Below are 16,704 nucleotides of genomic sequence, written 5' to 3'. Positions count from 1 at the left end.
AATATTCTGTGTGTAGAGAGGTCATCCTCAAGAAGACCTCACATTGACATACAAATCAAGGTTTAAATCTTTGCAACACAATACGTGACAAAATTGGGTCAAATTCCTAAATGACAAAAATGTCCCCTCCTTGAGATGGTACATGAGTTTTCTAGTTAACCAAAGTCATCCCCACTGCTCCCCAACCCACTCCACCCCCCACATCACTTAGTCACTCATTTACCCTTACATTCCTGGTCCTTATAAAGGTATTTCCTACTTCAACCCATGCATCTAGAGAAGTGGTTCTCAACCAGGGGTAATATTGTCCTGCAAGGCCCAGTTGGAGACATTTTTTAAAAAAAAAGATTTATGTATTTATTTATTGAGAGAGAGAAAGAGAGCATGCAAGCGAGGTGGGGGGGAAGGAGCAGAAGGAAAGAGAGAGAATCCTCAAGAAGACTCCCCACTGAGCACAGAGTCCAACATGGGGCTCAATCCCAGGGCCCTGACATCATGACCTGAGCCAAAACCAGGAGCTGGATTCTTAACCAACTGAGCCACCGAGGCACCCTTAGAGACATTTTTGCTACAACTATGGGTAGATGCTACTGGTATCTAATGGGTAGAGGCCAGGGATGCTGTGAAACATCCTACAATGTATAGAACAGTACCCAACGACAAAGAATTATCCAGCCTAAAATGTCAACAGTAGTAAAGGGTGAGAAATTCTGATCTAGAAGAAAATATCTATAATTCTTCAACATGGCCCAGAGGCTTTGTGATGACCTTTGTATATTCTGGAGACTAATCCATTGACATTATATGGGTCACAAATATCTTTTTTTTTTCATTGTTTATATAGTTCTCTTTTAATCTAAGTTCTCAAATTTTAATGAGTTTCTCTTTCCTTTAAAATTTGCTTATTTCCTTCAAGAAATCCTTCCCTGTGTTGAAGTTAAAGATACTCTTTGGCTCCCTTTCTAAATATCCTGTAAGTATTTCACATTTATGTCTTCAATCCAACTGGAATTTATGTGTTGGAATTCAGAGATGTAATTTTGTTTCCATATGGATAACCCATAAATTCAAGAGCATTTACTGACTAGTTCATCTTTCTCCACTAACTGGTAACACCAATTTTTTCATATACTGAATTTCCAAATATACTCTCACCTGTTTCCAGACTTTCTATTTTTTATTTATTCCTGTGATGTCATTATCTTAAGCTACACTTTAAGAAACCACTATCTGATATCATGATTCCTTCCCCAGTCTTCTTTAAATTTACTTTTACATATGATTTTCAGTATTAGCCCTCTCGTAATTTTATTCAAAATTGCATTGAGTTTAAAGATTGGGCAAAGATAACTAATTTTTCTCATTCATGAACATCATATCCTTATTTGGGGATTTTTCTATGACTTTCAGTAAAGTTTAACAATTTCTCCATGATGATAATGAGAGACTTATTCCTGGATGCTATATGTGGCTTATTTTTGAGGTTTTTGTTTTTCTAGTAACTTTTCTTTAGTTTGGATCTTGTTGTATAAGGCAAACTGCTGAGCTGTCTTAATAGCTTGTCTGTAGATGCTCTTGGATTTTTTACTTTATCATATCACCTGCAACAGTTTCTTCTTCTGCAATACTTACTAATTTTTATCCAGTGTACTGGCTCTGATCTCTAGTACATTTTAGAAGAGTGAATGTCTTCATCTGGTCTTGACTTTAAAAGGCATTACCTCTGGAGTGCCTGGGTGGCTCAGTCCTTAAGCGTCTGCCTTTGGCTCAGGATGTGATCCTGGGGTCCTGGAACTGATCGAGCCCAGCATCGAGCTCCCTGCTCTGCTGGGAGCTTGCTTCTTCCTCTCCCATTCCCCCTGCTTGTGTTCCCTCTCTCGCTGGCTGTCTCTCTGTCAAATAAATAAATAAAATCTTAAAAAAAAAAAAAAGACATTACCGCTAATGCTTCACATTTAAAGTTGACTTTTTTCTTCTTAGATTTTTGGCAGATACTTTCTATTAGGCTAAGAAAGTCTTATTTAACTAGTGGTTTTCTAAGTTTTTAACATCTTGAAGCCATTTATAAATAAAGCAGGTTTGTTCTTTAAGCATGCCCAGGGTTGAAGCGCTTGTTCTTATATTAGGAGATGCAGCTGGAAAGCCTTCCTCCATCTTTGAACCTGCCTCCTTTTCACTGCCAGCCTTGCTCAGCATCTTTCAGGGAAATCCATTCAGTTTAAATCCCCCTTTGATCAGAATACTGTTTAGTTTACAGAGATCAGTCCATTCCCTCACAAAAAGATCTTAAGGGCCTTAAAAATTACCACCAATCATTTCACGGTATGCAAGAGATAAAAGTCCAAGTCAGAAGCCTGGCTATTAACTGTGGTCAACACATAGAGCCAGGGATAAATCTCTCAAGATTCTTGAAAGGAAGAATGCACATGCCTCACCATCCTTTCCCTTCAAGGCCTTCTCTAACTCCCTGGTCAATATAGGAGCTAGTCTGGCAAAACTGCTAACAAAAATGTACTCCAAAGCTTCCAAGTGGCTGAAACAGCTGGAAGAGGATTTAAGTGGGCATTCTCACACATGTGAAGGAAGTACTTCCAGCAGGGAAAGAGAAGTGTTATCAACTATGATGGGTAAACAAAGATTCAGCAAAACTCATCCCCAGGCCTTATAAAAATGAAATGACATTTCAGTGTTGTTTCCCATCTTTTTCTTTATGGGAAAACACAAAATGTTGAGCAGTTGGTTTTTCCTTTGTTTCTTTCATTCTTTCCATGCCACAGTTACTGCAGCACGTCTTTTTTCTTCTTCACAACAATGAAGGGGAGAAATAATTCTTCATACTGCTCTCAAACCGGGATGCATCAGCATTGTACCTGGGAAGAAAATGGCTAGGTTCTGGGACAGGTGGTTCCCGCCCCCCCCCCCAGTCAAAATACATATGTTTTTGGAGGGTTTCTCAGCCAAAATACAATGTTTGGCTATTTCATCTTGAGTGCTATATATAACTTTCTGAAAATGTCAGAACATCTCATGCAGGCAGCATGGCTTGAGTGAACATCTATCTCCCTGGGTGGAACCAATTTACCTGTAAAGTCTGAAATCTTTTGGAGTGTCATTTAAACAGCCACAGGTTGCTTGCTGACTAACCAAGCATCTCAAAGCATGAATCTGAGCTTTCGTTTTTCTTTTCCAATTGTAAAAAGCTATACATCTATCTTGTGCTCTGAAAGTTAGACAGACATACCACAACATCCCTCACCCACAGATGTGGTGGCTGGGGTGGGGATGTGTGGGTGAGAAACACTCTTCTGTGGAAGCAAAGGACCCAATCTGCAGTAGGGTACAGTCAAATCCGATTTTCCAACCTATTTTTATTAAAAGCAGCTGGCTAATGACTTGCAGTGGGAAAGCAACAATTTTTATTTAAAAAGCAATCCTCTGTGGCCCTTCCCTTTGGGTTATTTTCTAAATTATTTTATGTATTTCCTTTCTCTGGTAAATGGAAAAAGATATTTGCCTCTCTGATTTTTCACTTTACTAACTTTATTAGTATCAGAAGTTAGGCCTAGATTGATAGTAAAATGAAAAGTGCTCCTCCACCCATTTTCTAACAAAAACAAAAATATATTAAATTTCAAAACTTCAGTTATGTCAAAGAAAACGTGACTCTTCTGTTCTCTAGTAATAGGTATACTACATCAAAGGTCTCCCCCAAATCACATCATAAACACAAATACATTGTCAGCCTCTTCCCACACATTCTCTTCTCCCACGAGACCTCCACACACCTACCACTTACCTCATATTTTATGCAGCTTTTTGGAAAACTGCTTGGTACACAAGCCTGTTTTGAGAACTGTAAAGCTGTGGTCAGTGATGTCACCTTTCTTGTTTCCCTCACAGCTGCCGAGTACAGTAGTACCTCTCCTTAGCCGCACTTACAGCTGTGTTGTGCTGAGAAGTTCCAGATAATCCCCTTTATTTTGTTGATTCTAACAAGGAACCCCCAAATTTTATGCCACATGTAATGGGCTTGTAACAGATTAATCAGCGGGATGTGAATTTAGAATTCTTGTTTCGGAGGTAGAACAAACCCTTCCCAGCGAATTTTGGCTCATCCTCTGCCCTTCTTTTCCCCACCCCATCCATTTTCCAGCACCGGAATAACAGGGGGGAGTAAAAATACCTCAAGGTTTATAATATTCTGTTAAACCTAACACAGCAAATACAGAAACCTCTTGTTGGGAAGTTCAAGAGGTAAAGAGGTAAAGGGAAACCTACGATATCGACTATTTTTGCAACCGTGAAAACTTTCAGTTTTGAGAAGAAAAGTGAACACATAGCAGTGGCCAAGAGCAGCCTTCAAAATTGCCCAACTTTCTTCCCCTTTAATTTTTTCAAGGCGACCCCGCTGACTCAGCGAGTTACTACCAGGCCCAAACCGCCCCCAGCCAGCTAACAGCCGCCGGGAGCGCTCGACGGAAACGCGCTCGGCCTCTCCTCCGCCAGGAGGCGTGCCCCGACGTGGAGGCGGAGCGCCACGCCTCCACGAGGGGGCGGGACTGCCTCCTAGCCACCTCCTCCCCAGAGACTGGGAAGGAGTGCGGACCCGGAGTGACGTTGTCTGGAAAGCCCGACCTGGTTGGAGGGAATTTAGAAGAAACCAGGGCGGGAAGGAGGCGGAGTCTAGTTTCCCTGGTGACGGGTTTGCCCGGCGGTCGCCTGGTAACCGGTCGCGGCGGTCCTGGCTGCGGCAGCTCAGGCTGCGAAGGCCGCCGAGGTCTGTGGGCCGGAGCCCACGCCGGGCTCTTTCTTCCTGCTCTGTGATGGCGGCCGCGGCGGCAGTAGTCACGCCGTCAGGTTTAGAGGATGGAGTGTCTCGGTCCCGCGGCGAAGGGGCAGGGGAGGTGGTCGTGGAGCGGGGGCCCGGCGCGGCCTACCACATGTTCGTGGTGATGGAGGACCTGGTGGAGAAGCTGAAGCTGCTCCACTACGAGGAGGAACTCCTCCGGAAGAACAACCTGAAGCCCCCGTCCAGGTGGGTGCCCTCGTCCTCCAGCGCCTGGGTGCCGGCTGGATCCCGGGGAGATGCCTCCTCCGGCCTTCTGGGGAACCTTGAACGCGAGTTAGCGCTTGCCTCCATCTTCCTAGCCAGGAAAGGGCACTTCACCCCAAACTTGGCAACAGAGGCCGCGGAGCTCACAGAGTTTAGCTTTGGTATATTTTAGAGAGAGTAAAGTTGCAGAATCGCTGAAAAGACCGGAAGTCGGCTTGGCTTGCTTAGTCTTTAAAGCACACACGCACTTCCACAAAACACAAACCGTTTTTTTCTGATTATAAAAGTTATAAAAGTACCTGTTGTAGAAGACTCAGAAAAACACAAGAAAGTGTGTAGAAAATACTGGTATCATCCATAATCTCACCCCCAAAGACGAATACTGTTACCATTTTAGCTCTATTTCTAGTTTTTGTTTTCCTCTGAGAATCATTTGTCCCTACAACTGGTAACTGAGGGTACCTAGGACCTTGCTTGACTTTATATGCAATTAGTAAACTTGTTGACTAATTCTCTGGTTTAAAAGATTTCTACCTTTGCAATAACAGTACTCCCAGAAACTAAGAAGTGGAAAAGACAAGTGAAATGAAAACTATGGGAACTGTATCATTACAACCTAAAGTTCTGCCCTTGCGGTGAGGAAAGTCCATTGTATCCTGAAGTCAGTGCCTTTAGTTGTTGAGGGTAATGCACAGCTAGCACTTTTTCTTGCAATCAGTGTAGCTTAGTGACAGCCGGATAAATAAGTTAATACTTACATTTGTTTATTGTGTAAAACACAATTTAGATTAAAAATCTGTAATACTTTCTTTTAATGACTATACCTTGGCTAAAATAATTTCCCTTGACAGTTTTGATTTCATTCCTTGCTCCCTTCCAATAACTTGAATTGTAAGATATGTAGGCTCTATATAAATTGCCCATATAGCTGAATCAGGCCATAATAGGAGAAAAGTTAGAGGAAAAAGTAGTGCTGCTTGATCTATAATAGAAATTTTGGAATTGGGAGTTATTACTTCAATGAGTCAATCAGCATAATATAAACAACCAACATCTTCTATGATAAAAATGCATTTTTGTCCCCAAGTATATCTCAAACTAAAAGAAAATGGCCTTAAGGTTCTAGTGGTATAAGTCTGTGCTATTTCTTCAGGAGTTCAGCAAGATATTTTGAATCATGGATTTGCATGGCAATATCCTAATTTAATGGTTCCCAGCAGCAGCATCGCTTGGGAACTCAGGAGAAATGCAATGCCACAGGCCCTTTTCCAGGTATACTGCATCAGAAATTCTAGGGGTGGAGCCTAGATGTCTGTTTAACAGGCTTTTCCAGTGATTCTGATGCATGCTTAAGTTTTAGAACCACTGTCCTACATCTGGAGGATCTGTCAGTATCCAGTCCTCTGTTCTGGAGTTGGTATCAGCCTGTAAGGAAAAGAGAATTTTCAACAGTGGGTACTTTGAAAGCGTTGTGAATATATACCTTGGAGGACTCCTGACCCTTTTCTTCCCAGTTATCTGTTACCTTTCAGAACATTTGCACTACCCTGCAGGAAAAAGTTTGGGAAACATGAAAGAGTAGACTGCTGATTCTTATGAAAAAAGAGTTATAATAGCCATAAATACAATTATAAACTGCACATGAAATTAATAACTGCACAGAAAACAAACTAAGATCTTTGATCAAACTGACTTGCGTATTGTTAGCAAGTTTTATTCTTAACCTATTTAAGTATAAATCATATTGATCTTCATAGGACTGTTTTTAGTAGGTTAGGGGATTTAGCAAAAGTCAGCAAGCGTTAGACTGTGGATGTGATACTCAGTGATTCTTAATCCTGACACCTTCAAACAACCTATGAAGCTTTTGAAACGTACTTGTACTGGGGCTTTACTCTCAGAAGTTCTGATTTAATTCATAAGGGAAGAAGTAACGTTTGGTCCAGTAGTAATAGGTTGAGGAGCTCCTCAGGTGCTTTAAATATGCAGCCAAGATGAGAACAACTGTTTAACATACCTGATAGGTTAGGAACAGTATGTAAAGATACCAGTGACGTTGTAAAAATGCATAATGAATAATCATTAAAGTTTTTTTTTTAAACTCTGAAATTCTCTTAATTCCCAATTACCATTTTCAAGAGGTACTCTCTTATTCATGATTCCTGACATATGAATAATTTTGGCAAAAGTTGTACATGGTCAGTTTTTTAACATGCCCTGCCTTTACTGGGTGTATGATCTTTGATCTAATATTTTGTGTAAAATAGTAATTGTTCTAGTCCTGTGGTTAAAAACTTTAATATGAGTGTTGTGGATTATCAGAAACTTCAGAGTGAATTATAAGTGCCTTTTGATTTTAAAGCCATTCTAAAAAAGAAAACCTTAAGCAACCTTTAGCAACCTTGGACTTAGTCCCTTTAGTTACTATAGACTACTATAGACTTGTTTGCAGTATTTCATATTCCATCCTCCTCACCTTGTTTTGAAACAGACACTACTTTGCACTGCCTACCAACCCTGGTGAACAGTTCTACATGTTTTGCACTCTTGCTGCTTGGTTGATTAACAAAGCAGGACGCCCCTTTGAGCAACCTCAAGAATATGATGACCCTAATGCAACTATATCTAACATATTATCTGAGCTTCGATCATTCGTAAGTGTAAACTACTCTCTCCTTTCAGAATGTTGTCAAATTATGAATTTTAATATTGGTAATGCAATGTAGATGCTACCCATTTAGGTGAATTTTCTGTGAATAACTATGTCTATAACACATACATATATAAAATTATATCTGGATTTTTTCAGATAAAACCTCAGAATGGTTCATATTATAATATTAATGCTACTTCTAAAAATGTTCATTGTACTCTTTATAGCCCAAAGCAATAATATTTTTATTAATCTTGTTATGTCTTAGGGGTAAATTTATGGATACTTACTTAGTTCTCCTTCTAAAAAATGCTAGTAGGAAGCTGGAACAGTGTATTTTGAAAGAGAGCTTTGATTAATAGACCATGATAGCAGTTGTACTTTTCATTTCTGACTTTTCCTAGGGATAGGGAGTAAGAATTTTTGGCACACATGTTATTAACTTTTGACAAGTGATTCTCTCTGTCCTTCCTATGGTTGTTTAACGGTAGGATACCAAGCTAATAGTTTTGCTGTTTTTCTTCACCCTAACAGGATCAGTTACTTGTTCTGTCATGAGGTTATTGCCTTTCAATTTGATACCTTTGACAATAAAACATCTTCATTTTCCTTTGGTTTTTTAATGTATCAATGGATTGAAAAGATGGATTTCTAAGAAGCAATATAATTACAGTTATTTTAAATCCTGTTTGAAAAGTAGAGAAGTGATACATTTATTCAGCAGTACTTTGCTTAAAATATTTTGACATTTGGAATATAAATAACAAGTAATACCCTGTTTATCTTTTGTATTTCAGGGCAGAACTGCAGATTTTCCTCCGTCAAAATTAAAGTCAGGTTATGGAGAACATGTATGCTATGTTCTTGACTGTTTAGCAGAAGAAGCATTAAAATATATTGGTTTCACCTGGAAAAGGTAAAAATTACCCAACCTGGCAATAGTAATTTTATGTGAATAGCTTTTTCTCTATGGTTTCAGAGCTATGTAATTGAACTGACAGGAAGTATTTCCTCTTGACTATTCTAAACTGAAAATGCCGTAGGTGATTGGAAATGTCTGCATAGACAAAATTGGAATAATCTGGTATATTCACAACCAGTTCTGATTTTATCATGCCCAGTCCCAGTTCAAATATATAATTATGAAAGGTTTAATTGTAACTGAATATCTTAAATGTATGAAATTTTTTCAAGGTCTCTTTATTTATATACACAAAGGTACTATATACATAGGGGTAACTGATAGCTGTAGATTAAAGAAAAAAATGGAAATTAATATAGTACTTTATTTATTTTTTTTAAAGATTTTATTTTANAAGGCAGGCGCTTAACCGCTGTGCCACCCAGGCGCCCCTTAATATAGTACTTTAAATGGGATTTTCTCTTTTGCTTATAGATACTGGGCAAGAATAATAGCCACCTGAAGAAGCCAGCTGACACTCTCTTAGGCATTGTTCATTGCTTCTTTCTCTGACCTGAGAGTGATTTGTTTATATTTCTATTATTGTATTTATCCATTGGTATTAAAAACATTTGTTTACAGGTCTGGCTTTCTTGAAAGAAACTATGAACTCTTAATATGTACTCTATGGCAGTTAGCATAGTACTCTGTATATCACAGATGCTCAGTAAATGTTGATCACATGGATAAGAGAATAAAATATTCAGAAACTGTCAATTTATATAGGATATAGTTAGGAAATACATAAATTTGGTTCTTTGAAGATTGGAACTATTGACAGGTTAGGGATTATGGAAAGCATTATTCAGATAAACCATGAGCAAGCAGTGGTTTAGGATGAGAAAAAATTTCTTTGGAAAGGTGTATATATTGTTCCCTGTTAATATCTTAATGCGTATTCAATTACATCCTCATGTAAATAATCAATTCCCTTATTAATAAGTATTGTAAAAAAATGTACTTGAGTTAGGTCATCATCAACCTGAACCATATGAAATTACTGATATTCACCTATTATTGAACTAAAAAATGGCAATTTCATATGCTTCAACCTAAATATTGCCAGTTAGTGCTTGCTATATAAGGAATAACTATTATGATTCACATTACTTCTTTATTAGACTCCAAGAAAAGTTATGAGATGTGCTACTCCATCTGGCATTTTTAAGTATTATTAAATTTATTGCCCGATGTGTTCTGTATTTACCTGAAGCGATTAGTATCTCAACCAATATTCAATTTTGTACTTCCTTTGTTTCTAGGAATATTTAATTCTTGACCATGTATTGTGATTTGGATAATTTATAAGGACCGTTAAAATATATGGGAGGAATAAGGGGGAAAATATTGAAAGTAGGTATCAGATAACATGTCAGCTATGTAATATGTAAATTACACAGAAATTACATATTTATAGATGATTATTTTACATATTAAATATGTCAAAGCAAATCCTAGAAGAACATTGCTTTTGAGATATTATCTAATTCTAATTAATTAAAATAGGAAATGTATTCCTTAAGAAGATTGATTCGGTTCCTAGTACTTTCTTTCCTTAATATTAAATGTTGATTTTTATATTTTGTTAATCTGTCTGAGGTATGGATTTTTAAATAAGTTTCTAGAAATAAACCTAAATACTTTTGGGTATTTTTAATATGGGAAATACATGTCATTAATCTTGTTGGAAAAATGGTCGTTCAATACTTAGTGTTAGGACCACTGATTAGACTTTGGAAGTAAGAAAGCTGGAACCCTTCTTATTCTGTCAAAATGAATTTCAGACTGGTCAAAGATGTAAACGTGAAAAATGAAACTATAGGAGTACTAAAAGGTCAAAGGGGTGGGTTGTGTCATGTGAGGGAAAAGCCTTGTATATATGATGTTAAAGCTGCTAGGATCCATGCAAGGAAAGGTTGGCAAGTCTGTGTAATAAGAATTGTAACAGTCCTGAATAGTCAAGATTATAAGTGATAAACTAGGAAAAATATTTTTAACACAAGTTAGGCAAAGCATTAATTTCCTTAATATACAAAAGGGCAAAGCCATAAATACGCATTTCACTGAAAAAGAAACACCAATAACCAATTAAAACATGAAAAGTTTGGTTCACTTACTCTCTTAAAGAAATGCAATTAAAACGAGATTTTTTCACTTATATGATTGGCAAAGATTAAAGTTTGTTTGCAATTATTTGTGAACATATGGAAATGGAGTCACTGTTGATGGTGTAAATTAGGCTAATCTTCTGGAAATTGGTTTTTGGTAACATACAGCAAAATAATAAAATGTACAAAGTTGTTGACCCAGCTATTGTATAAATTTTTCTAAATGATGGACATAATGAATGTATAAGGATGATCTCTGTGTTACTGTTGAGTGAAAAAAACTAGAAACCACCTCAGTGTTCAGCCAGTTATGGTACTGTTGTTCAATGGAGCACAGTGCAGGTGTCGGGGCGGGGGTGGAGAAAGAGAAAAATGCATATGTACTTAAATGTGGTAAATTAGTAAGTGAAAAAGTGTGTTATATAACAATAGGAATTGTATCATCCCAATTGTGTGTATGTATTTTTTAAATTTGGAGATAAACATTTTTGCTTCTTTACATAGAAAGTTTCAAAAAGAATACATCAAACATGTAATAGTGATTATGGAAGGGGGTTAAAAAAGGACAAGATCTGGTGTAGAGGGGATTCTTAAAATTCACATTATACCTTTTTGTCTTGCTAAGATTTTTTTTAAATTCTCATCACATACTAAGCCTTATTATTTTAGACCAACATACCCAGTGGAAGAATTAGAAGAAGAAACTGTCCCAGAAGATGATGCAGAATTAACATTAAATAAAGTGGATGAAGAATTTGTGGTATGGGTGCTGCTGAACTTTTTGTTTCTTTTTACCTTTGAATTCCTTTCCCTTCTCTTAATTCCCCCAGACTTCCATTTTCAGGAATATATTTCATTTCATTGTTTCTAGAGAAGAAAGCTTTTAAGTAGAGTACCAAATAGTTGTTTAGACCTTTGGTTAAGTTAATGCTCGCGTTTTCTAATGATTGAAGTTTGAGTTATAGTAGAAGTTCTTAAACTGTAGACAGGAAATAGTGGACTGCTAGTTGCATGAGTAAATATTTTATTAGCAACCATTCATGATTTGAAATAGGCCATAAATAATTAAGAACTTGAAAAAGAATAATAGGGCTTAGGATTAATATATTCTACTTCTTAAGAACACTACTCATTTCTTAGGAACTCCTGTATGCTTCTAAAATTAGGGTAAGTATTACCCTTTAGGAATTTTAAAAAATACTTAAAAATACCAACGTTATTTAAATTGTTCGGCAGCATCTGGGCCTTTACCATTTTTAACATTCTATTCATATTCTGAAACTAAATGATCAAGTCTCTATAACAGACTAAACTAGTAACATGGTAAAGAAAAAGAGCACTTTCTCAGAGCCAATGATCGATTGACCCTGTTGTTTTAGGAAGTATATCTATGATCTGAAATTGAAATAGCAGGGAAAAAACCCTTTTTTAAAGTGTATTTTATTGTCATAAACCAATTACATTTTCCAAGTGAATTTTTAAATCATTAGATAAGGGGCACCTGGGTGGCTCAGTCTGTTAAGCATCTGCCTTCGGCTCAGGTCATGACCTTGGGGTCCTGGGGTCGAGTTCTGCATCGGGCTTTTTGCTCAACCCGGAGCCTGCTTCTCTCTCTCCCTCTGCTGGTCCCCCTGCTTATACTCTCTCTCTCAAATAAATAAATAAAATCTTTAAAAAGTAAATAAATAAATCATTAGATAATAATTACATTCTGTATTTCAGCTTAATTTATTAAGCTATTATATGCTACAAAGAATCACTTCATGTTTTCTAGAAAATGCTGAAACTAACCATTAAATAAATTAGACTATCCAAATAGTAGAATATTATGTAGCTATTAAAATTATTTACAAAGAAATGTTAGTGATATGGGGATGATAATTTCTGCTGTATGCATAAACCCAAGTATATAAAATATACAAAAAAGAAAAGATAATAATATGTTAACATTAGTTGTATATGGGTAGAAAGATTATGGATGATTATTCCTTTTTTATTTATGATTTTATTTATTTATTGGAGAGTGAGTGAGAGAGAGCACAAGCGGAAGAGGGATCAGCAGACTCCCCACTGAACAGGAAGCCTGACTCTTGGCTCGATCCCAGTACTCTGGGATTATGACCTGAGCCGAAGGCAGACACTCAACTGACTGAGCCACCCAGGTGCCCCGATTATTTCCTTGTCTATGCTTCTTTGTATTGTCAAAGTTTTTAACATGTATTTTATCAGCAGTATAAATATTTTAAACCATAAATAGAAAAAAGCTGATTCTGTTATTTACAGAAGGAAAAAGACCATTGTAAAACTAACGAGTTTATCTTTAAAAAAATATGATACATTTTAAAAGTTAAAGTAAATATATATATTCATTCATTCTGCATGTGTTTTACTGAGTACCTGTTGGGCAGGACCCTGGTGGAACTGCATGACAAAAGCTCTGAGGCAGGAAGGAGCTTAACTTGATCAAGGAACAGAGAGAAAACACTGGGGCCAGATTTCCTAAGTAAGGCGGGTGTATGCATATGTGTAGTTTATGATTCACAGGAAAGATAGACTAGGTCCAGATCATTGTGGCCATTTTAAGGAGTATCGACTTTATTCTTTGTGTAATAGATCTTTCCATTCAGCCTCAAGAAATGTTAAGTTCCCACATATTTCCATTTGTTGACCTCATTTATTTTACTCAGGTATTTTCCTCATCTTCTCTTTTTAGTAACTATTTATTAGTTAATGGTTTATCGACAGAAACCTGGTCCTAGCGCATCAACATTTAGCTTCAGAGACATTACTCAAAACTGCCAGTCGGGAAAAAAAGTACAAAAACCTACTAGTCAGAAAGAAGACTCTATAGGGATGGAAACCAATTTTGCACTTTTTTTGTATCTCCATGTTACTAGTGCAAAGTGGGTGTTCATTAAATATCAAAATCAGCTGTCAACAAATTGTTGTGTAACTTTTAGAAATTATAGCTAATTTTTTTCTAAGAACCCTCTAAAGTCCAAAGCAGCAGCATTAGAAACAAACTAGAAAGCAGCCTCTTTGCACATTTCTTCCTATCTGTAAGGTAAAGACCTTCTGTTGTTATTAGACCAAACTGAAGGTCTTCCTCAGGGGGTTGTCTCTAAGGCTGCTGGTTCCCTTATGTCAAATCTCTTGAATTTTTTCCTTTTCTTTCTTGTTATCATCATGTTGTTCTAAGTAGCCCTCTGTTACCTCTCCCACCCCTCTTGCTAAGGAGATGGGTGCCAAAAAGCATTTGAATGGTGAGATGTTACATTATTTTGTTGCCAGAGTTTGTGTGGTGGCTCAAGGGTGGAAAAAATTATTTCTGACAGAGTAAAGTTCTGCTATAATCACCTAGAAATTAGAATCCTTCAGATTTAGACTTGTCATAGGACACATTGGTAACTGTTTAAAAAAAAAAGTTAAAAGAAGTATTGGTCACAAAACAATATTTTCACGGGCTGCATATAATCATATACTTAGTAATTGGCAGTTAGAGAATTAAGAGAGTACCTAGTACCTGTTAGATGAAGAAATGGTAGGAAATTGTTGAGTGTCTTCTATATTACTGAAATCAGAATCCTCTTAGTTTATTTTAAAACTTTTTTCTAAGTCTGTTTATATTTGAATTCCTTTTGAATGATCTGTTAGTAATATTTAGTAACTTAAATCCTTTTTTCGACTGCTTGCTATTAAAGCCTTTCACCTACTAGCATTTAACCCAGTACTAATTCAACAAGTATTTATTGATTCCCTATGTAAATAGTACTGATTAGGTTATTGTAAAAGCATAATAAACTTGTCTCTTCTCCCATGGGCATTGAGTCATTGGCATTTCAATCATTTATTCTGGTTGTTAAGTAGGTCATCATCAGTGCAAACACAGAATAAACTGAGCTGAATCTCAAAGGTGTGCATCTGCATTTATGGTTAAGATTTAAGATGTAAACAGTCACATCAATTTTGTCTACACCTCTGTGCTCCACTGCCCCTCCTCCTTGAAAAAGTAATGTAAAAAAAATGTAAACATAAAAAAAGTAAATGTCACTTGAGTGTATTTATACTCTGCATTTATATTTCTTCATATTTTAATAAATCTTTCCAATTCCCCAAAGATTAACATAGTTCTCATAGCTTACCTTAGTGTCCCCACCCCCAGAGTTCCAGAGTAGATCTGGGATGGGACCTTAGAGTCTGCATCCTGGCAAGCTCCCAGCTGATGCTGATGCTACAGGTCTCAGAACCCGTGTGGAGAACCACTGTTTGACATCCTTCTAAGTGCTTGAAGATAAGCATTAGCTGTGAAATCTCCCACTGCAGCTTTGTAGAACTGTACATGTGGAAGTGTCTACCAAATAGCACACGCTTACCGGTTGTTGTTTTTTCTTTGAGGACCAAGTTCCATTCACTGTCTTACCATGTCCTTAAGTCTTTTGTTAAATTTGTTTCACCCACTATGTCGCTTGTCACCACGAAGACCTTTGAAGAGAAAGGGGAACTATTTTTTTTGTTCTACGTGCTTTAGAACCTGCTAAGACTCCATTTTTGCTGTATATTGCGAAAGGTATTGCCTCTCAAAGGGTCACTTCTGACACTACCCCCCCATACCTATTGGCCCAGGGATCAGGACCAGCTTGGAATCTACCCAAAATATCCTTTAAGATAGTTAATATCTAAGATACAAGATTAGTATCTTAAATATATATTTCATATCTTTAAATAGATTTAATATTTTAATATCTTTAAATAGTTTTAGGGGCCATGGGCCAAGCAGTACTAATGACTCATCTTATTAATTTATTAAACTTGAGCGTATAAGAGATGAGATGTCAAAAATATGCATTAATGGAATTGGTCCCTGGAGCAGGTGAAAATATTCTGTGTCTGTCAACCTCATTTTTGTCCATTTTAGTCATGTTCTCAAAATTGCCATTAACTCCTTCCATTATCTGTCTCTTTCAGATATGCCACTTTACAGTGTTTCTTATTTTATTCTTTGTTTATTTATCCCTAATTTTACAGCAGTGGCCCTTCCTTCTGTTTTTTTTGTTTTGTTTTGTTTTTTCAGTGACTATAAAAAGGCCCTATTTTAAAAGGTACCATCAAAACCTCAAAAAACAGATGAGCTGCTAATAACATTATGCCCTACTTTATGCACACCACTAGGCTTTTAAATCCCCTTTCCTGCATTAGTCTTTGTGTTGAGCTTAGTACATATTACATGTAAAAACTGGAAATACATTCTTTATAACTTTTTATAATTATTAACTTTTAAAACTCTTTCTTTCTAAGGAAGAGGAGACAGACAATGAAGAAAACTTGATTGATCTCAACGTCTTAAAGGCCCAGACATATCGCTTGGTAAGTTACATGGGATACACACAGGACCAACAAGCGATCAGTGTACTTGTTCTGCTGGAAATTGAAACAAGTAAAAACCATTGTTTGCCATTGTTTTGTGTGTCATGTGAAAAGTAGCTCTCAAAAAAGTGTTTCCTATATATAAAGTGTTGTAATTATAGCAAATAATAAAGATCCAGAGGGCCAAATGGGGCAGCCTCCTATCTGCACCATGGAAAATCAACACAGTGCTTCTCATGTAAGCTGAAAATAATTTGTCATTTTTTATTGTAGAAAGATATTATTTGATTTCAAGTTATTTTCCATTATAATTGGCTAGTATTGAATAGTCTTGATTACAGGGAAATATTTAATTGGTAATTCTTTGAAATAAATGGATTATTTTAAGACTGGTGTATGGATAGGTAGTCAGACATTGCTTTAAGTCAATGTTTTCTCTGTTTTTTTTTATATTTTAGTACCTTTATTTTTAAAAATTTTTTAAAAATAATTTTTGTTTTGTTATATTAGTCACCATACAGTACATCCCCAGTTTTTGATGCAATGTTCCATGATTCATTATTTG

General features: G+C 36.6%; 1 protein-coding gene across 1 annotated transcript in view; it reads left to right on the top strand.

The window, feature by feature from the left end:
* The first annotated feature begins 4,670 nt into the window (after positions 1-4,670).
* IFT57 (intraflagellar transport 57) overlaps positions 4,671-16,704 on the top strand; it is a 54,859-nt gene continuing 42,825 nt past the window's right edge. The window contains exons 1-5 of the mRNA XM_002926566.4: positions 4,671-5,035; positions 7,545-7,707; positions 8,504-8,622; positions 11,445-11,535; positions 16,071-16,139. Of these exons, the coding sequence (XP_002926612.1) occupies positions 4,824-5,035; positions 7,545-7,707; positions 8,504-8,622; positions 11,445-11,535; positions 16,071-16,139 (654 nt within the window). The 5' untranslated portion in view covers positions 4,671-4,823. The remainder of the gene's footprint in view (positions 5,036-7,544; positions 7,708-8,503; positions 8,623-11,444; positions 11,536-16,070; positions 16,140-16,704) is intronic.

This window comes from Ailuropoda melanoleuca, chromosome 1, assembly GCF_002007445.2.
Source record: "Ailuropoda melanoleuca isolate Jingjing chromosome 1, ASM200744v2, whole genome shotgun sequence".
NCBI lineage: Eukaryota > Metazoa > Chordata > Mammalia > Carnivora > Ursidae > Ailuropoda > Ailuropoda melanoleuca.
This window is presented reverse-complemented; position numbering and strand designations above follow the sequence as displayed.